Source organism: Tympanuchus pallidicinctus, unplaced genomic scaffold (assembly GCF_026119805.1).
Source record: "Tympanuchus pallidicinctus isolate F22 unplaced genomic scaffold, pur_lepc_1.0 scaffold7, whole genome shotgun sequence".
In the NCBI taxonomy this organism is placed as follows: domain Eukaryota; kingdom Metazoa; phylum Chordata; class Aves; order Galliformes; family Phasianidae; genus Tympanuchus; species Tympanuchus pallidicinctus.
Window position 1 is genome coordinate 25,606,217 of NW_026294791.1, and position 21,477 is coordinate 25,627,693.

A 21,477-nucleotide genomic window follows, 5' to 3' on the forward strand; every position below is an offset into this window, starting at 1 on the left:
CAATTTTGGGGCACTTCCTTTGGTCAGAGAAGTGGACTGGTAACACTTCTCATCTTCCCAGTGCCTAGCAGCCCTCTGAGCAATACCTTCAGGGAAGAGTTGTGGCAATATAATGTCTACTATAAAGCATGTATTAAAAGATTGGCTTATCAGTTCAACAAAAAGAGTAATCAAAGACATGAGAAAAGAGGAGGAGAGCAGGGAGGAGGTGGCTGTGAGCTGTTTCTGAAAGGAAAGCATCAGGGCAAAGAAAACAACCCGAAGGATGAATCTTCATTAGTATTGCAGTGAGTGACTGTGACCTTAAAAACAGGCCTGGCTGATGAAATTGCTAACAAGGAGGAAGGCATTGTTCCACAGAGCAGGATCAGGATATCTGACAAAGAGATGACCTCAGGACTAGGGAAAGAAACAGGATGACATTCACTTGTGTAAAATTGAAGGGCAAGCTCTTGTGCTGATAGTAAAACATCTGCTGTTAGCTTGGAGCTCATCAGTTGGAAACAAAGGATGCAGAGAAAGATCTGGGTGTACTTGCTGACCTCAGGTCTCTCTGAGCTGCCAGACTGATGCAACTGCAGAAATGACAGATATGTTCCTGGGTCTTATCAAAAGAGATTTACACATAGGCTTTGTGCAGGGATTTGGTGAGACTGCAGCTGGGAGAGCGTGTACTGCTCGGTCATTTCTACAGGAAATTGAAAGCAGAAAAGGTGTAGAAAAGGATATGATAGTAATGACAAGAGTAGACTACCTGCTTTTAGGGCACTGCATCCAGGAACAGAAAGAGTTGGTGTTGACCATGAGCATGCTTAGGTGGCTAATGAGAAGACAGAGAGCACTGCTATGAGACACTGGGATTTTAGAGTCAGTGCCTCTCTCACACACACAAACAAGCCAGCATTTTTCCATCATCCCTTATGGGATCTCACACTCAAGATGCAGACCCAAGGTGAGCCACAAAACCTTCCTGCTTCAAACATACTGCCCTGGAGCTGAGCTTTAGGAGGCATGGAGCTCCCAAGGCACTGGATCCACCATTGAGCTCTGGTACTCAACCATCCAACTCCTTTCTAACACACAGCAGCCTACTACCATACAGATTACAGGAGCGAGACGCAAGCCACCAGGTTTGGTAGATAACTGCTGCACATCCTGCCAAGCACATTTCCTTCCTGGGGACATGTCCACCGCAGCATCGAGGCCACACGGTCACACACGGTCACACGTACTGCCCTTTATTCCACGCTTCAGCTGACAAAGAGCTGAGCTAGGCAGAACTAGTGAGCAAAACCCGATCATTTGCATTGAAATGAGTTCATTTTAAAAAAAAATCAGCAAAACCCAAAGCTATTTTTGGTGTGTAGACTTCATTTACATTTTCCTTTTTGGTAGAAATCCCAAATTTTCAGCAGACAACATTCCAAAATTCCCTCTTCACCCTCCACCCTCCCCCTTTTATTTTTTTTTACCCTCAATCATAATAACAAATCGTGCTCGACAAAGACTGCCTATTTTTCATTTCCTCTGTGAACCGACTCCAGGCTGCCTATGATTTTCTCTTGCTGGGTAATTATTCAAAACCAAATGAGTGGCTAACCAATTTCTGCAAGGAATTCTTTGTCTGCAGATTCTTGGGGAGCGGTTTGTTTTGCACACACGATGCTGGAAATCCTCCTTGTTTTGGTTGGACGCGTGAGTCACACAGGGCTTTTCTGGACCAGTATTACTCTAGAACTGCAGTTCTGGTTAAGGAAATATTCAGGCTTGGAGTCAGCACGCGCTTTTTGGGGATACCCCTTGCCAGTGAAATCCTTTTGCTAGAATTTTCTTCCCGGGTTGGCCGAGAGGAGTGTGAGGAAGGAAACGCGGCACGAAGCCCTGGACCCATTCTGTGGCCACGCAGCGCGTTGCAGCTCACCCCCAGCATTGCCCCGGCCACATGCTCCGAATGAATGCCAAAACACTGAAACACCAGCAGACCTTTTCCATGCCAACCCATCGCAGACCTCATGTGGTCATAAAGACCCCACGTCCGCGCTACCGCAGGGCTGGAGCTGTCCCATGTGCTGGGAAAGGGAGCTTACCTCACACGACTGGATGCAGTGGATGGCAGAGGGGTCTGGGTACCATTGCAGCCTGCCCGTGCATACGATGTGCTGCGGAGGAGGGAGAAAAGAGTCGTTAGGGAGATGGTGGAGGGAGGACACAAGCACGCTCCCTGAGGTGTAGGGTCTCTTGTGGAACTCCACAAGGCAGAGCAATGCAATCAGTCCTAGGACCTTCCTGCATCTCTGCCCAGAGGAAACCTTTTGGAATTTATTGAGCCCAAGCTTCGCCCACAAACCAGACAACACAGCTCAAAGCAGAGCCTGGATAAGAGATAGATGCATGTGTTATGTATACATATGAACTCCCAGAAGAGGAAAAGGAGAGATGGCAAGTATCACCAGGATCTGGATTTGGCTGGCAGTACTACACATGGTAGGCAGCAGCCAAGCTGGGAAGTAGCCATCCAGGACCACCACAGATGGGGTCCTCCATTCATCTCAACACACTGTGCTGCGTTTAGCAGCTTCCCACTTGCACCAGCCTCATGTCCCAGCCAGCTGTCCCTGGACACCAGCATCAATGCACCCTGTACAGCTCCAAGAGCTGTGTCCACAAGAGAGACACCTGGAAACTCAACTCCCTGGACTTGGCTGGTCTGGATACACCAGCTTCACGCTCACCCACGCCGCAGAGGTATTTATGAGGTTTTAAGTCAGCAGCTGCAGCCAACTGGACATGAGAACTGAATGCAGAGGACTGAGTTTCATCTAACTGGAACACTTCGTCCCCATAATTCAGAAGGGGGCTGTTGGGAGCACGCATGATTATATGGGGGAAAAAAAGCCCCACCACACAGGCAATTTCCTCCTTGTAAAGCTCAAGCAGGCTTTGAAATCTGAGGCCCCATAAAACGACGGCTGGCCTATGAAAGTGTCCTAGGATGCCCTGCACAGCATGGCTGTTACATGGATGGACACATCTTTCTTCCACCAACGCGGCTTCAGGCCTCTCAGCATGGGATGAGGCAGCTCTGCCTCAATCTGTTTTCATGGGGTGCTTTACTCCTGGGTTTGTACGTGATGGGAGGGATGAGGGAGCTGCAGGCTGGCTGGTGACATCTCCATCCGCTTCCCATGTACTCCAGGGTAGTGACTGGTGGCCAGAGAGCAGGGTGGTAATAGCACCCTTGCAAGTGGCAGCAGACAAATCCCTGTCTTTCTACTGTATTTTTCAGCTTCTTCTTGCTCCAAGTCTTCAGACCAAACTAACAGGTTGCCAAGAGCAAGCTCCAGAGGTAATGTCCTCAGCCAGAGTAGGGAAGGCAGCTGTGATGGGATGGGACAGAGAGAGTGGAGAGAGCAATTCCTGCTCACCCCAGAGGATGCTTGGATCCCAACCCCATTGGATGTGTTGTATGTGGTTGCTGTACAACTTGAATGAGTTCCCAGATCTTCTTGGCTGTGGGATGTGATGAATGAGAGCATAAAAAAAACCAGTGTCCTCCTCAGGCAGCCTCTGCAGCCCCAGTGTGCTTTGTCACATCCTCCCCATCACCTTGGGAGTATGGCAGCTCCTGGGAACACAAGCACAGCAGGAGGCAGAGAAGAAAGCAAGGTAGACCATGCACAGAGATGCTGCTAGGGGTAGTGCCAATGTTTAAATAACTCAACTCTTCACTTCTCCGAAACGTTTCCCTTGCATGAGAACCTGTGGCCAAGTCACCCGGTGATCTGTCCAAGACTCAAGCTCCACAATCCCACACGCCACGGGCATCCTGCTGCTGCAAAAGCATAGAGACATGGAGTGGGGATGCTGCTGGGCCTCCTGCGGCTTCCTAGGGGGAGGGGAAGGCCTGGATAGGGGTGCCAGCTCCCAGAAGGGCTGTTTGTTTTCCTTTCTTCCACCTCCTTCCTTCTGCATCTCGGTTTTATTTTAAGAAATATTACCCCGTTGGAGCTGCATTTTGGGAAAGTGGTGCCACGGAGATCCAAACTATGTGAGCTATTTGAGCTGTTTTGCCTACAGAATGAGTAAGGGATGGGGAGGGAGAGGCGAGGGGGTGGCCAGCGGTCCTGGCAGCAGAGCCAGCTCCCAGCTGATGGCTATGCCTCCTCCCTGGCAGGGACACGCTGCCCAGGGCTGTACTGCAGCTGCCAGGTGTTCAGGGACCAGGGCTTCTGCTTTGCCCTCTGCCAGGAATGAATTCTGATCTGTGCTCTGTCATCCCAATACCTTGGCTGCCAATCGCGTGTGGCACATCCCAAAAGTCAGGAGGATTCCTGTGTTTAGCTTCATTCACAGAGGTATCCTGCACGTCCTGGAAAGCTCACATTACAGCCAGTAGCTTACACTGAGCTTTGGTCTCAGAGGGCAGGAGGCTGTGCAGTAGCATCCTCAGTGTGTGGAAGAGGAGGAAGAAATACTGAGGACCTGGGCACTGGTTATGAACCAGAAGAATCAGCCTGAAGCCTCATGGCATCAGATGAAGCAGGCAAGGTGCAGAGAGACCGGGCATGGCCACTGCTAGCCTGGGTGAAGCAGGTCCAAGATGTATCTGGGAAGATGAATGTGGTCACTACAGAGACCTCCACCAGGGCTAACCAAAGCCTAGGAAAAGGGGAACTTGAATATCTACATGCATCCATCACCCCCTGCTATATCACCCCCTGATATATCACAGAGATATATCCAGAAAGGGTCCAGATGGACAAAGAGCATCGTTACGGAAGAGATCTCTATGCTGTGGGTGACATTCACAAGGATCAAAGGTCACTGATGAAGGACTTGCCACTATGTCTAAACCCAGCAACTGCACATCTAGAATCATTAAGGTTGGAAAAGTCCTCTAAGATCACCACGCCCAAGCCCAACTCATCCCACCATGCCCACTGACCACGTCCCTTGGTGCCACGTCTCCATCTTTCTTGAATGCCTCCAGAGATGGTGACTCCACCACCTCCCTGGGCAGCCCATTTCAATGCCTTACACCTGCATATGCAACAGCATGCGTCCTGCTGGAGCTCATTCCAGGCTCCAGGTGGACATCAGGGCATAGGTGGCCAGGATGAGCAACCAGCAGGCATCTCCTGAGCATGCACTCAAGGAGAAAACCAGCAATCTCTGAGCTCTTCATCAAAATTACTGCCCCTCTTTTTACCAAAAGCAAAGAAATTTGTATTAAAAAACACTGGATAGAGAGGAGGGAAGACTGATTTGGCCACACTGTAAGTATTTTGAGGGTCCCCACATGTATGGATGGTGAATGCTCTGTTGGAGCAATGCTCCCTCCTCGCATACCTGGACTCTAGTGGGTTGCAGGCGGTGATCCATAGTCTCAGCAGTAACGTTTTCGGGCAGTATGACTGGATCGCTGGGAGGGATAATGCAGGAAGGCACACACACAGCACCTGAGGAAGGAGAGAGAGCCTTGAGGGATTGCAGCAGGAACCAGGCAACTGGCTGCTGTGGAACAGTGTTGGATGCCAACGTGCCTGCTCCTCACTGAGGGCAGAGATGCATATGAAGGAGATCCTTTGCCTACCAACAGCTGAGAATTTCTTCCCCCAGTCCTGACTTATGCGAGAGTTTACAGAAGCTTTTTGCAGCTGATACCTTTCTCCTGAATGAGGTAACAAGTAAACGTGTCTGAAGAGGTGAACCCAAGCCGTGATGGCAAGATGTAGGACCCAACATGAAAACGTGTCTGGCCTAGATATTATGGCTGCTTGTTGATGTGTCAGAAAGTACTTCTAACAATTCTTCTACCATGACTTCCTATGACCCAAGATGAAAAAAAGCTGTAAAACTCCCACTTGGCAAAGCAGGTGGGTCCCAACCTCAGTCCCAGCTTCACATCAGGTCTTTCCCAAGTTTACCCTTGGCTCAGCCAGTTTTGGGTTTTAAACTAATGTCCCATCCAGTGTGATGCCAGGTGGCATGTAATGACTGTGACAGCATTGCAGCTGAAAAACAACCAAGTCTTTTAGAAAGAAATGGATGATGTGGTCCCTCGTCTGGTGAAAGCGCCCTGTTACACACAGTTGTCACTCCAGCTCTTATCTCAGACCTGCCCCATTAACCCTGCAGATGTCAGCAGTCACATTAAATGCAGAGGCTGTGGTGAGGCTGAGAGTCGGAGGGTGAGATAAAGCACTGCAGAGGGCTGGGCTTGCCCTACAGATGAGTCAGTCCTTGCTTCTGAAGAAGTGCTTAAGCCAATGCCAATTCTAATTTACCAGGAGATGCAAAGGGCAAAAGCCACCCTAGTGCTCTGTGTTCAAGAGGAAATTGAAGAAAAAACAAATTTTTCATAAATTTAATGGGAATTGGCCCAAGTAGAAGAGTCACCGTGACCTTCCAGCTGGCTCTTCAGGACGGCTGACTCAACACAGAGTCTGGGTTTCTGCAGAGTGTTCTGTCCTCACCTATGCTGTGCCCCTGTTCACACTTGTACTCCACGAGGTTGAGCTCTGGGGGCGGTGGGCAGGTGCCCTGCAGGCTCTTGCACAGCTTGAACTCCTCTGTCCACGTGCCCTCCTTGGTGCAGACAATAGGGACCTGGAGAGCAGAGAGAGACCAGGGTCTGGAGACAATCTAAGCCGGGGTGCGTGCCGTGCTGTGAATGGCGCCCACACCACCACAGTCATCTCCAGCAGTGAGAAGAGCTCTGGTTTTGCTTTTATTGGTACCCAAATGCCCAACATGCCGAGCCCTGGTATTTTCTGAAGTCCAACGTGTGGCTGACCCCCATCTGACCCATCACTCACCTGTGATCCTGGCGGCTCACAGCTCAGGACACACTGGCTGTCAAGCTCAAAGCCCTGGGTGCAGTTGTACATGCCCTCAAACACTGGCGGGGGTGGCTCACACACCACAGGGATGCAGCGTCCCTCCTCCCACTGCCCACTCTCCAGGCACTGCACCTTCAGGAACTTCCTGGGGAAAGAGGTGGAAAGAAAGCTGGGCTGCAGACTCCAGAAAGCATCCTTCTTGATTCTGAAACCCCCATGCATGGGGCTTTCCATGCATCTCTAGGATAACCTATGTTCAACCAGGACCTTTCCTTCTGCTTGTGCTGATTTAGGAATCCTGGACGCTTCTCTCGCTGCCCACCACCCCGTCACACCGATTTAGTGGGCATGATGGCAGTGGGTTGGTAGTTGGACTAGATGATCTTAGTGATCTTTTCCAGCCTTAATGATTCTACGATTCGGAAGTCATGGGCACTTTTTCTCGTGCTTCCCACAGCACTGGTATTGGAGCCCCAGACACTTTTTCCTGTGCTCCCCATCACTCTCCATCCTTCGTAGCACCTCCGGATGATCTCTCCCTGCCTGCAGCCCCCACGGGTACGTGCACGGCTGCCTTGTCCAGCCGCCAGTAGCTGCATACTTTGCTGGAGGAGCGAGCCTCCCCTGTAAATCCTGCTGGCCCATGCCCAGCCCTGCTGAGGCTCCTCTTTGTACGCCGGCCAGAGCTGTCAATCCCACTCTCGCCGAGGAGCTGCTGCACCGGAGCAGACCAACACCAGCTTGCACTGCTGAAACGGCCCCAGCATGAACTGCTTGCCAAAAAGAGGATGAAAAAGTAGGGGAGAAAAAGGCCAGGAGCAGAGCCCACCCGCTTCTCTGTCTCTTCGCCTTGGCAGCAAGACAGACTTCACATCTTCTGCAGAGAAGCATGAAAACCCTGGGGCTTTGGACAAGCTGGGGACACATCATAGAATCACAGGACATCCTGAGTCAGGAGGGACTGTAAGGATCATCGAGTCCAACTCCTTTGACCCAGTTACTGACACACGGCTTTTTACAATGCTGATGAGTTTTACCTGTGCTGATTTCTTGGTTCTTGTTTCATCTTTTTCCTTTCTGTAGCATCACTCCCCACCAGACACCCATGTATCTGCTGCTTACCTCTGCTCACTCCAGCTGCTGAAGCCAGCAAGTAGGGCTCCAGGAACCCAGCAGAGGGAATCTAACATCCAGTGCTGAGTTGCAGAAACCCCTCAGGGTGGCACTACATTGCCCTTGTTCTGAGCTGCTGCCTGGGGCCAACTGCGCCCCCACCATGCACCACAGCAGTTGGGACCGAGGCCATACCTTGCTGTCAGAGTGCAATGCAGTGGCCTTGGTGATGTCTCTATCAGATCAATCCTCGCTTCTCATGTCCATGCATTCACCTGCTCTGCTTGCCCAGACACTCAGCCAACCCAGAAGGCTGAAGGACCATGTGCATATGGGGAGAAGTGACCCATGATCCTAGGCAGCACCATGCTGAGGACAAGTGTCTGCCTGACCCCAAAGCAGGCATGTATGTTTCTGCTAGGTGCTGCTGGACAGGGCATTTGGGAGTCTTTTCAAAACATTGCTGTGTTTTTAAATATCTGAAGCTCCTTGAGAATCCCCTTCTGCTTTCAGAAGTCAGAAACCTGATTTTTTCTACAGACTTTATAAAAGTGGCAGATGTTTTCTGCTTCCAGGAAGGAATGGGATATGGCAGGACACCCAGTTCAAGCAGGAGCGTTGAATTGACCAAAGAGAACTTGAAACTACATCCAATCTTGGAAGGATGGAGGGGAGAAACATCTCTAGATCTCACAGTGGACATCTGCAGCTTCAGCGCACTGCTGGTTTCTTGTTCATGCTTGTTGCCCCTTCCACCAGGATGATGCTCACTGCCTTTCAAAGACATCCCCATCAGATCTCGCTGCTTTGAACACTTTGCTCTGTCCAACACCTCAAGCAGCAGTTTCCCCTTCTGTCATTGCCTGGCACATGGAGTAAATCAGAGCAGAAAAGGGCTTTCCTTGCACTGCTGCATTAACCGGAGGTTAAGATGATGGCTTTAAGGGAACAGGAGCAAAGCAGTGGTACAAAGCATCCAGCACCAATCAAGCCCTTTCTCAAAGCATCAGCACACCTGGACACCTAGGTATAACTGATGCAGCCACTGCATGCCACTGTTGCTCCTCCGACCTCCAGCAGAGGCCCTTTGGCATGGAGCTGGGGATGGCTGGGGAAAGGCACCTCATGGTCTTTGCAAAGATGCATGTCATACAGTGCAGCCCCGTTGCCCTCACTGGGGTTCCCTGTTGAGGTCCAGGGTAACCTCATGCATGATCTCTCTCTGCCCCTCCACAGCCCATCCAGACCTGGACTGGAATCCCTCCTCACTGGAGGCTTATCCCACTGCCTCTGTGCCTTCAAACCCCAGGGCACGTGGACCAACGCTGCACATCAGGCATGTAGAAGGGAAGGGAGAGGCTTTAAAAAAATAAATAAATAAAATAAGAAATAACTTGAAGCAGCTTGAAGTTTCCAGGCCCCTGATTCCTTCTGATCTGGCTTAGAGGCATTTTGCAAGGATTAATGAGGAAGCCAGGAAAATCAGAGTCAACACTTCCCCCTCCAGCTGGGCAGCGTGTTGTCTGATGGGGAGAGGAGACCAGGAGACGCCTGGGGCTGCACCCAATGTGAAGGCACGAGCCCCATCCAGCCCCAGGGCTGTTGGAGCAGGAGCATGGCTGGGTTCCAGCCCCAGGCTGGGGTCCACCACACAGGAGAAGTGATGAATGAGCCCAAAGCCACCTCATCTCCAACGGCAGGAGTCTGATGGCTTCAGAAAAGAGGGGGAGGAAGGAGGGATATTTGATGAGAAGTTAAAAGAAAGCAAGGCTAGCTTGTAATGATTCTACAGCCTGGGCAACGTTGGCAGTAAATCTCTATCAAAAGTCTTAGAAGTGGAAATGACACGGAGCCCTGCTGACAGCCTGTTTTCTTTACCTGGCTTTTGGCTCTCCCGGCTGCCTGTGTGTTTGTCTTTTATCTGCAAGGGGCCAGATGTGGGCAGGAGAAGCGAGAGTCCTGCACCTTTGTACCCACCACAAATGCGCATGGCCCAGTGCCCTGCTAGGCTGTGATATCCCTGGGATGGACTGTGCTGCCATTCCAGCCCTCAGCCAGCTAATTCCTTCCAGGCCACCTTCCCATCCATGTTCCCCACCTCCTCTTTCTGCCTCATGGTCTCCACCAGCCTGCTGCTGTCTTTGAAGAGGGGCTGACGTCTCCATGGGGCTGGGCTGTCTCATGGATTCCTTGATCTTGGTGAAGGGCCATTTATTCCTCAATGTCACCAGTGCATCTCCTGACAGTCCTGCCAGCTTCTCAGGGCTCATCCCAGGAATTGGTCATGGGGAGGAAGGGAGCAAGCAGGAATAGTAGACAAAAAGACCTAGTTTCTTTTTTTGCTTAATTCCTTCAAGGTATCTCCGAGACCTCTCCAAGAATCATCCCATACTGGGGAAAGAAAATAAGGAGCTGAAGAGATCTTTCCAGGGTTCGGGTTTTCCAGTTCCCAGCTCATTGTATTACCCCTGCAACACAGTACCCCTCCAAAAGGGTATGGGCAGGGGGCTTGGCCCCTGTGGCAGAGGGGTTGGAACCTGATGATCATTGAGGTCCCTTGCAACCCAAGCCACTACATTTTTCTGTGAGCTTCAGCTCTTCATGTCAGTCAAGAGATCCTGACAGCAGAAAGGCAGCACATCTCTGGCAGGATTTTAATTACACAGTCAGCATTCCCTTGGGGATCTCTTATTGACTGAGCACTGATCTGTGAGGGGCTTTTCCTCACCCAAGTTAGCAGAAAGAGCATCTTCTCTGAAAAAAAAATTTTGTCATCCTCCTTCTCTTCCACTGATGCTATTGGATATGAACTTCAACTGAGCTTTCAGGAGACTTCTGAGCATTCTTGAATGAGTGCCTGCCCCTGCAATAATGTTCATCTAAAAGAACAGAGCTGAGGGAATCACATGAGCATCTGCATCCAAGAGCATTTGGGCTTGGGTAGAGACAGCTAGATTCCAGCCAGGGCTCAGGCCAGAGGGTGATGGTCTTAGGGGCAAAGTTCCAGGGCTTGGACTGCAAATACAGACATAGTAGCTGTGATGTTCTACACAACATTTGGGAGAAAGGCACTGCAGGAGGCTGATAAAAAAAGCAGCAGTCTTGCTTTCTCGTTCCCATCAGTGCAGCACTCAGTTCTTTACAAGGTCGGTACTTGCTTTACAGGATATTCTGACCTACCCAGATGCCACACACACACCAGAAGAGCACAAGGTCTCCTAGGGGACGCATGATGTCTCCCTTTGCCACAGCAGTGGTGGCAGCAGGGCTGGGACTTTGTTGATCTAACTGCACATCCAGCGCCTGAATGCCACAGGCATCCAAGCTGCTCCAGTTTGCAAAGCAGCCCATGTGACTGTAGCCATGGTCGTAATTTACTCTGCTCCTCTTGGCCCAAGAGATCCTCCTAACACTGTGAAAAACTGTTTACAGAAACCACTTCCTTCATTACCAGGCAAGAAATTTGGCAGCTGCTTCCCAGTGCACAACAACCCTACCCCACAGCAAAGTAGAGCTGAAGTCTGCATCCAATTTAAACTGGAAGAGGGCATTAAACAATTAGCACATAATTATCAGATTGGGGCTAGCATTGGGATTCTGGGGAGGACCCTGCTGGTGCCAGGGAATCTTTTGCGACCATACCCAAGAGGACTTTAGCTGGAGGTGTCACAGACAAAACATTGCTCAGCCCTCCAGCATCACAGTGTTGGTTGTGAATCTCCAGGATTTTTCCCCAAAGCACTCGGAAAATCTTTTCCAATTGAAATACAAACGCTTGAGATCAAATTTAGCCAAGACGTGCAAGGGATAAAACTTTAACCCCAACAGAGGGCTGTCATTTGTTCTTACAATCCTAGTGCCGTGACCTGTTTTGATCACTTGTCACCTTATCACATCCCTACTGAATTACCCGAGAGCCTGCAAACACTTCTGCACATGCTTACTTTTCAGCAAGAGGCAAGTGCATTGAGCTGCATGGGGCAACTCACATGCTTCAGGTTAAGGTGCTTAATATACACAGCAGCTTATATGGAGTTCCCATCTGCTTTATTCTAAAGTGGGGGAACGCCTCTCTTATTTGAAGAACTAAGAATGAGAGCAAGCTGCTCTGCCTCATATCTCTTCCAGCAGCCGAAGCAGTGCTTTGATGGAGAAGAGTACCACGACCTGTCCTCTTTGTTCACGAGAAGGAAGAAGTGACAGCAGACCCATCTCAGACTTACTTCTTAGGTTTGCCCACTGTGTTCTCCGCCACGTGGTACCCAGGCTTGCACTTGTAGCGGCAGACGGAGCCCACATCGTGGTTGCCCTGCATGCAGCGTGGGACCAGGAGCCTGGCGTTGGGCACAGCAGGTGGAGCATCACACTCCAGCTTGCAATAGGCCTCGGGGAGCGACCAGAGCCCATCCTCCAGGCACGTCAGCCATTGGTTCATCCCTGAGCCCAGGAGAGAAGTAGAAAGTTTGGGTCACAGTTGCAGAAACTCTGAGGGAAGATCTGAGCCACCAGCACACATCCTCTTGTTAGAGTGGTAATGACACCATGGGAGGCAATGCATACAAAGATTACATGTGCAGTTGGACAGCTTCAAAGGGATGGAGAAATGCTCTTGGTTTGTAGAAATGCATATTTCCCCCAAGCTCCCCCTTAAAAGCCCTCTCTCTGGTGATACCTGAGGAGAGCCTTTGGTGGGCTGAGGGCTTTCGTGCATGACAAAAACGCAAACATGGACCCTTCCTCATGTTTAGTTCAGCTCAACTCCATTCACCCCATATGACCTGCCAGAGGAGCCCATGCCTGCATCCACCACGCGCTATGGATGCAGCTTCCTGCTGAGCAAGAAGAAAAGTAGAACTGAAGAACTGAGGCTTTCTCTTGGGAGCTTTGTATTGGGCCTTCAACAGGTTCACTGTACAGCCAGGCAGCTCCTCCAAGCATCATTTTCTTTTTATAGGCTCACCTCTCTGCCTACAACAGCTCATAGACAAGAGCAAGGCTGTGCTCCTGCTCAGCACCAGCATTCCTGACGGCTGTGGTGCATGGGCTGTCCCCACCTCTGAGTGCCGTGACAGGAGCCATGTAATCCTTTCCTTGCCTATTCTTAGTATTTATGAGCATCGAGAGCCTTTGGGGAGAACGAGCAGCAGACACGTTCCTGCCTTGACGACTCAGCAGCCCCCCTCGCCTTGTCGGCCTTGGCGGAGCCCCACCGGGACCGCTGTCAGCTGCTGGAAGCCACCCGTGGATGGGACGCCAAGGGAGCCCGTGGCAAACCTCCCGTTGACTTCAGCGGGAACAAGAGGAGGCTGTCAGGGAAATATCAGCTTCATGCTTGCCCTCAGTTGACCCACTGAAGGCAACGGCATGGCTCTGTGTGGAGCTTGGCCCGTCAAGCTGTCGCTCGGGCGCTGCCCTTTGATCAGCTCACACTGGGATCTGCAGCGCTCCCTCCTGTCATGAAATGAGACCTTAATTCTCTACCGGTTTTGCTCCTTAGATTTAACTAAAAAAACAGTAAATGATTTTCATGCTTTTCGGCTATAAATGTCGCCGTAAAATAGGGCACCCATTAAAATGATTTGTTGTATGCGATTGTTCAGAGCGAAGGCACTGGTGGAAACTCACATAAAGTCCCAATGCTTGAAGCTGTCAAGGCAATTACCCTCGAAATCCCATCCAGCTCAGCCTTGCATAGACAGGAACAGTAGCTCTCTTTCTCCGACTTGGCTTAAAAACATTCCTGCGGGTATTGATGGAGTCGGCAGAATGAAAGCCAGGCCGTGGTGTGTCTGGAGGACTGCTGTGTGTCTGGGTGGTGCACATCTTGAGACTGCTCTGCAGCTGTGGGCATCAGTCTCTATGGCGTTATAAGGCCCCAGGCCTGCTGAACCACATGATTTCCCACAGCCGCCAGGCACCAGGCCATCTGCGGTTCTCTGAAATCCTCTCTGTTTGTCTGCACTCTTGCTTCACTCATCTGTGCAATGCCACAGCCAACCAGACTTCACCAGTTAGCAGAAGACATCCCTAAGGATGTAGGCTGCAAACCAGGAATGGGGATCACAGAGAGTATCCCCATGCCATGGTGCCCCTGCTCAAAAGGGATGTGTGCGGATGTGTGCCCACCATTTGAGGAGGAGTCTCAAAGGCCCACCTGGTTGGCAGAAGCAAACTGGGAAATTCAAAATATCACTGCTCAGTCTTGAACAACCTTGGACAGGCACCAGAAAGGGAGTCTTAAATCCCTCAGCACGCCAGACTGTACCTCGAAGTTTGGCGGGGTGGATGCAGGAGAAGGAGCATCTCTTCAGGTAGGTGGTCCCCTTGGGGCAGGAGAACTCCGCATAGTAGACGTGCGACTGGTCAGGGACACCACAGTCAACAGGATCACAAGTCACAGATCGGTCCCACCGCCCCGAACTGCATGTCAGCACCACCTCCTGCTACAGAGAAAGCAAGTCTCCATCAGACCCCAGCAAGAGTGTTCAAATGCAGTGTTTTACTAACTTTGAAGGAAAACATAAGCGCTTGAAAATACACAACAGTTTCCTAAGCAAGAAGTTATTCCCAGCTCTGCATACTACCATTTTTTTTCCCCATAAGATCAAGTCTTAACTCAGGTGTTGATGGGCACTTCTCCTGTTGATTGGTCTTCCAAATGTCCTGATCCTGTCATGCCCACAGACTTCACTGAAATCAGAGATTTGTAAAATCTCGTTTTCAGGTTGTCATTACATAGCCCCTCTTACACAGCTGGGGGCCTGCATAAGAACCTGAGTCCCAGCTGTAGGGGTTCCAGCCCTACGTATGATTAATACAGGGTACTGACCTTGCCAAAACAGAGCAGTACATGATGGTGTGCTATGATTTCCATCCCCAGACTCCTAACCCAAAAAGGATGTGCAGAAAAGAAAGATTTCTTTCAACTCTTTTCACTGCCTCTTCCTCATCTGAGCAACATCATGCTTCTTGTGCACTCAGACCTGTATGCTCCCAGGCAATGCGTTTTGCTGGAACCCAAAAGCTGTGGGTGCTCCTTGGTGCACAGCAAGGTCATGGTGCAGAGGGCATCCAGTTTTTCCTAAAAATGCCTGGAGATGTATACTAGCATGTAGGGTCATATAGCCAAATTGTTGCAGAGCTGGGGAAATGTGGAGCTGTGGGCATGGAAACCAACCTGCTGGCCGTGCCATGCTCTCCTCCCTCTCATCTGCAGGCTAGGACAGGACTATGTGGCACCTCTTTGCTTGGTCTTCCCCCTTCCACCAAAGGACTGCTCCATATCAGATACCCCACGGCACCCTCTCCCACACCCAACATAGATCACTTTGGGCTCAGGGCAGGACACCTGTAAGCTGCTACCAGTTATGACAGCCACACGCCAAAGCTCTGTCCAGAAGTTTCCCATCTTGCTGCCCAACAAAGAAAAACTGTCACCCAAGGCAGAATTATTTCATATGGCTTCACGTCTATTTTGTTTTTCTTCTGTGATAAGGGCCTGCCTTGGCTCACAGAGCTGTGGTGCCGTGTAATTGATAACCTCACCAGTGACTAAGGGCTGAGGGATGCATCCCTCCTGCCTCACTGCACTTCCCAGTGCCTAACAGGGTAAGCACTTGGGGATCTCTGAAGGAAACAGGACCCACCCTGTGCCCGTGGCCTGACTCACCTCTGCCTGTCTCCATTTGGGTGAGTTCACACTCTGCCTAGGGCTTGTGGGGTAGCCAGCTCAGTCCTGGAGACTTCGGTCCCCTCTCCAGGAATAAGCTAAGGATAGGACACACTGTGCCCAAGGCCCTGCCAAGGTGACTGCCCACATCCAAGCTGCTCTGCTCTGAGGACCGCCAATCCCAGGTCTCCTCATCACTGGCTGAGAGTGGAGCTGGCTCAGAGATTTACAAGGCAGATCCTGGCCTTCTGGAAAGCAGGATGAGCCCTTTCATGCTGACCTCTGCCCTGCCTCACAGGCTCAGGCAAGAAAGCACAAAGGAAGAAAAGCTCCCAGAGGCTGTTCTCTGTAGCCGTCTAAATATAGTCACTTCGCAATGACTTCATTTTTTCCCCAAGCCACTAACTTCAACTTTAAAAGAGAAAATGTCTGTGGGATGTTTAACCCTCCCTTCCAGAGAAGAGAAACGGCTGCCTCTCCCTCTGCAGGAGTGTGTTGCCTTAGCCTGAGATGTCCCCTGCTGTGGCACTTAGCCTGAAACAGCTGAGGACAGCTTGGGGACGCAGGAGGATGGCAGCAAAGCAGGACAACCAGCACTGCAGTCCAGCATCAGAGCTGCTGTTAGACTGCCATGCGCTGGAAAAGCTGCAAGGAGCCTGGGGTTGGAAACCTTTGGAAATTAGCAGTCAGTTAAAGAGTCACTGCCATCCCAGTGGTACTCACCTGTGCATAGCCCAAGATCTTCCCGCTGCCAGAGCGTGGCACGAAGCCCTGCTCACAGGTGACGGAGCACTCCATGTGCCTCGGGCCATCCGAGGAGCAGTTCAGGCTGGCGACGTGAGCGAGAAGTGGCTGTGTGCAGCTTCCCAGCCCTGTGCAAGCACCATGAGCACAGCTGTGGAGGAGAAGAGGAAGGATCAGCCCCAGGTTCCCAGCATTCTGCAGCAAGGGACTGGCCAGCTGGCACCTGCATGGGATGCTTGGCAGGTCTTGGATGCATGTGTAAGGAAAGATGAAGGGAGCTCTGGATGGGGCAAAGGGCAGGCTAGTCTGGTGGTTAGCAACCCTATTCACGGCAACAGTTGGAATTTGATGATCTTTAAGGTCACTTCCCACCTAGGCTTTTCTATGACTCTATGATAAATCCTCTACCCATTAGAAGGGCAACAGGTATGTCAAACTCTACACAAGACATCAGAGATGTCCAACTCAGCAGATGTCCAACTGCAGGAGAGGATTTAGCTGGAGAAGGAACCTCTGCAGATACTGGAGAGCCAACCAAGAGATGTCCCTTCAACTACCTGCCAGGCTCTTTGGCAACAAGACTACCTCAACACACATACAAGACTACCTGAACACGCATCTGCCCACCTCTAAAGTTCGTCTGTGGCCACCAAGGTGAGACATGGAGACGTGGATAAGGGAAGAACAACCCTCCTCTCTGAACCATCTCAGGTTGTGAGAGGGCTGAGGAGATCTGCAAGGTGTCACCTGTTCCCAGGAAACAAGCAGCCCTTTCCTTACTACAGCAGCTCCCTGCCAAAAACCTGCTGTCCATTGATTGATCATCACAAAATATCCCAGAGCAGAGAGCAACATTAGCCAGGAGACCAAGTTCTCCATCAGTGAAATGCACCAATGGATGAATTAACTGGGATGGAATTAGGGCACAACATGGGATTAACAAAACTGCTCCCACAAGCTAATGCCCAGGACATTTGGTAGTCAGGACTGTTTTGTTTCATTTGCTTTTTTAACCATATGCAAGCAGTATCAGTGCCAAAATGCCAGTAGCCCCTAGCACTCCCCCTGCTCTCTGGCCAAGCCTCGTTTTGCGTGGGACTGCCCACAGCTTTGTGCACTGTTTGGCACACAAAAAGCAAACACTGTGCTGCTTTTGCCTCTTGCATTGCCCGACCCCACCAGCCGAGGACGCACGGCCAGGAATTCCACAAATGCACAGAAACTGCTGCCAGCGGGGATGCAAAGGGAACGCAATGTGCTGTCAGATCTGGACAAAGGCACAGTGGAAACCTGTGGGCCACAGCCTCCAAAGAGCTGGTGGGCACAGACAGAGGGGAGGAATGGCACGGGAGGGGACCACAAAGGAGAACAAGAAAAAAGGGGCTGTTTTTTCAATGCAGACCTGTTTATGAAGTGAGAAATGGTTTCAGGGCAACTGCTGCAAATTCTTTCACTAGCTTATATTTCCATTTGCTTCCTTTTTAAAGAATTTGTTTTACGAGCGCAGCGTTTGTCAGGTCATTAGCTTCTGAGGGCATCTGGTACCAATTGCAGCCCTCTCCCCTCCCTCCTGCCTGCAGCCACCTTCCCCGGTCTGCTCTGCTCCCCACCAGTGCCCTCTTCCCGTGACAAAGCCTCTGCCCTAGCCCTGCGTGCAAGGGGAATGGGACCAAGCTGCCCTCTTCTACCCTTCCTTTATCACATAAGAAATCAGTGCATGTAAGCGTGCTGGGGACCACAAGAAGCACTGGAACAAGCTGCCCAGGGATGTGATAGAGTCATTGTCCCTGGAGGTGTTCAAGAAACGTTTACGTGTTGTACTGAGGGACGTGGTTTAGTGGGAAATATTAATGATAGGTGGATGGTTGGACTGGATGACCTCAGATGACTTTTCCTTCCCTGGTGATTCTATGATTCTATGAAACCACAAGCAAAGAGCAGCATTCCTCCTGCCCTGATAGGATGGACCATCACAAACACACCACAGCAAGGAACTCCTCACCCCTATAACCTTTGGGCACAGGGGGATTATGTCACCAAGTCACAGCCCTCCCACTGAGGAAATGCTGGGGGTTGAGCAGCCAGATGGCCAGACATCTGTAGGTTGGGTTGCCCCATTGGGTTCTGCATAGATTCTGTGAGCCAAAGCAACATGACACTTCGAGAGGGTAGATTTAGATTGGATATAAGGAAAACGTCCTTTACACTGAGGGTAGTGAGGCACTGGCACAGGTTGCCCAGTTGAGTGGGGTGGATGCCCCATTCCTGGAGACTTTCAAGGCCAGGCTGGCCCAGGCACTGGGCAACCTGATGGGTTAGTAAATGTCCCCGTACACTGCAGGGGAATTGGACCAGATGACCTTTAAAGGTCCTTTCCAACTCTAAAGATTCTGTGACTCTATGAAATGTTCTCATGAAGCCACGATGAGTTTCAGAGGGCATGCTCACCCCGGGCTGTATGGTGGTGGCACCCTATGGGCACATCCAGCCAGGACAGAGCTGGGATGGGGCCACTCTGAGGGTGCTGGCCGAGTGGTGACAGATGCATTGTCTGGGACAACCATGCAGCTGGGATGATGCCATCACTGAACAACAAATGGCAGAGCACAGATTGCTTTCAGCACTGCCAGGCACAGCTTTGTTTTCAACTCGTTAGGAAACAGCTGATGGTGCTGGTAGAAAGCAGATCAGGAGACAAGCAAGTTTCTTTCCTCGTTATATATGGACAATGTTATATAGAGGTAGTAAGAGATTTATAATTCTGGATCAAAATGTGAGACTGAAACATTAATTTTTATATGCACTACACATGTACACTCATGCACACTGTCTGTATGTGTATATAGCTATCTTTCAGAAATAATTAGCTTTCTCTCCTTGCCCCAGAAGATAATTAACCTATCACCACTCTCTGTGTGACTAACAAAAACCCACCACGCCTCAGCTGGGACATGATCTGAGGCATGTACCCAAGCTCTGAGTGGTGCTGAGTTCTCAGGCTGATGTTGTTATTCCAGAGCCAACGAGGGGCTCACGTCTCTGAAAACTGCTCTTCCCAAATGCACCAGTAAACTCAGTTAAAAAAACACATCATTCTACTTATCCCCTTGCTTCAATCGTTTCTTTTATGGTTACCAATACTGTTGTAATACTCTGGGACAGGATCCTTTGAGCCTGTTGACATACAAATGCAGGACAAGAAGATCCGCACTGCAACCCACATGCCTTGCTTACTCAGGTAGCACAGTGGCATAAATCATTGCTCCCAGCTGCTGGAACACCCCAGAGAAGGCTGGACAAGGAAACGGTGCAGTTAGCCCAGTTCTGATCTCAGCATGAAGGAGATCTTTCTCCTTTTGATGATAAATGAAATTCCTGTATCACAGCTGCAAACTCCTGACACTTCGCCGTTTCTGATTCAGGCCATACAAAATGTATGGCAAGCCAGTGTTTTGGTTCTCTTTTTTCCATTTTCCATTTTTATCTCAGCATCTTTTGAAGCTCAGACTAATGATTTGTCAACAACATTTTTACAAAATAGCAAGCTTTTTCTCCTAACTCACTCCACATCAGCACCAGCCTGCATGATTTCTGGGCTCATCAAGTTCCATAACTCACACATCAAAGAAAATTTCAGATCTGGAAATTTGAGAAATTCTGCCAAGCAATGGACCTGATTGCTCTGGAATGATAAGAGCTTTGTTTTGAAAGTGGAACAGTTCTACAAGGTTAGAGTAGAGCTTTTCCTTCAGGATCCTTCTTTAATATAATACTAGAGGCAACCACCTCCAAGGGAACACATTGAACCAGAGGTGAGTGTGTCAGTAAGAACAGCTAATTTTGTTGTAACGAATCCCAAATTCTGAAATAGACAAAGTTTTGCATTTTACAGTCATTATTTCAGAGGACTCAGAGAATACTGAAGGATTTACCCAAGTCAAACTAAGCCAAGTCAAATACAGTGCAGCTGTCTAAAGTATAATAAATCATCCATAAATTGCTGTAGTATCTACCTAAGCTTTCAACCCAAACATTGCTGCTAAAACAGCTCGAGATCCAACTTTAACAGGGGAAAATTATTATTATATGAAGTTCATCTGATAGTGCAAATCTGGGGGGCTATGGAAGGTGCTGATGGAAAGGTAAAGCCTTCAGCCAAACCTCCTGAAGTTAAAAGTAGTCACTGCATGTGCGCTGGTGGAGTCCAGATTGTAGCACAGAACATCAGGGAGATAAAAGGTGTTTACTCCAATGCTGAAAAAAAAGGATAGCTAGGAAATGAGGAAAGGTGTTTTGGAAATACTTGGGAATTTCTTCTCCCTTCGGGCATGTTTCTCATGAAGAGGAAAGGTCTCACAGCATTACGGTAAATCTGATGGCAACCATCCTTGTGGGAGCAGGCTGCATGTACAGACCCAACGGTGGTGATGCTTCTTGATTAAGATCTTCACTGAGGTTGCCACCTCAAGAGAAGGTGTTTGCTTCTCTACGTGACTCCCAAAGAAACTTGCCAAAACAATAACATCCCTGTGAGTCATCCGCTGTCATCCACCCCACAGATAGAGAGAAGGCACTGACTGCTAAGATGTCAAATGATCTTTTGGCCTTCCTGTAGCCATAGGAGGCAAAAGCAGAAAAAGAAACAAGAGGAGCTCAGTCTTAATATATTTCCAGAGAGCTCCTGTAATTTACTGCACCAAAATATACGTGATTAGTGGGCATGGTGGTGATGGGTTGATGGTCTAACCAGATGACCTTAGAGATCTTTTCCAACCTTTATGATTCTATAGATTGATTATTCATTCATGTCATATAGTTCCTCATTCAATGCTAAGTCACAGCTTGAAGCAGTGATGGAGCACCTGGTGGGAAGGCAGGGCCAACCCAGGGGAGCTCAGGTGTATGCAATGAACCTGAGTGATGAAAGGTATGGAGCCAGGATCCACCCCTTCCCTGACCTCATTTAAGGGCTGGCAGTGGAGGTGAGAGTATCTTGCTGGAGATCACTGCCTACCTTAGGCCTTCAAGGTAAACAGCTTGCTTTTTTTTTTTTTTTTTTTTTTTTTTTTTTTTTTTTTTTTTTTTTTCTCCTTCCCCCCCCTCTCTCCC

The 21,477-nt window shown here is 49.9% G+C and overlaps 1 protein-coding gene across 1 annotated transcript in view; it reads right to left on the minus strand.

Annotated features, from left to right (window-relative positions):
- The window catches only part of PAPPA2 (pappalysin 2), a 73,950-nt gene that overhangs the window by 12,711 nt on the left and 39,762 nt on the right, over positions 1 to 21,477 (minus strand). The window contains exons 14-20 of the mRNA XM_052666680.1: positions 16,348 to 16,519; positions 14,221 to 14,398; positions 12,179 to 12,392; positions 6,819 to 6,987; positions 6,477 to 6,609; positions 5,350 to 5,459; positions 2,088 to 2,159 (exon numbers count right to left, since the gene is read on the minus strand). Coding sequence (XP_052522640.1) covers positions 2,088 to 2,159; positions 5,350 to 5,459; positions 6,477 to 6,609; positions 6,819 to 6,987; positions 12,179 to 12,392; positions 14,221 to 14,398; positions 16,348 to 16,519 — 1,048 coding nt within the window. The remainder of the gene's footprint in view (positions 1 to 2,087; positions 2,160 to 5,349; positions 5,460 to 6,476; positions 6,610 to 6,818; positions 6,988 to 12,178; positions 12,393 to 14,220; positions 14,399 to 16,347; positions 16,520 to 21,477) is intronic.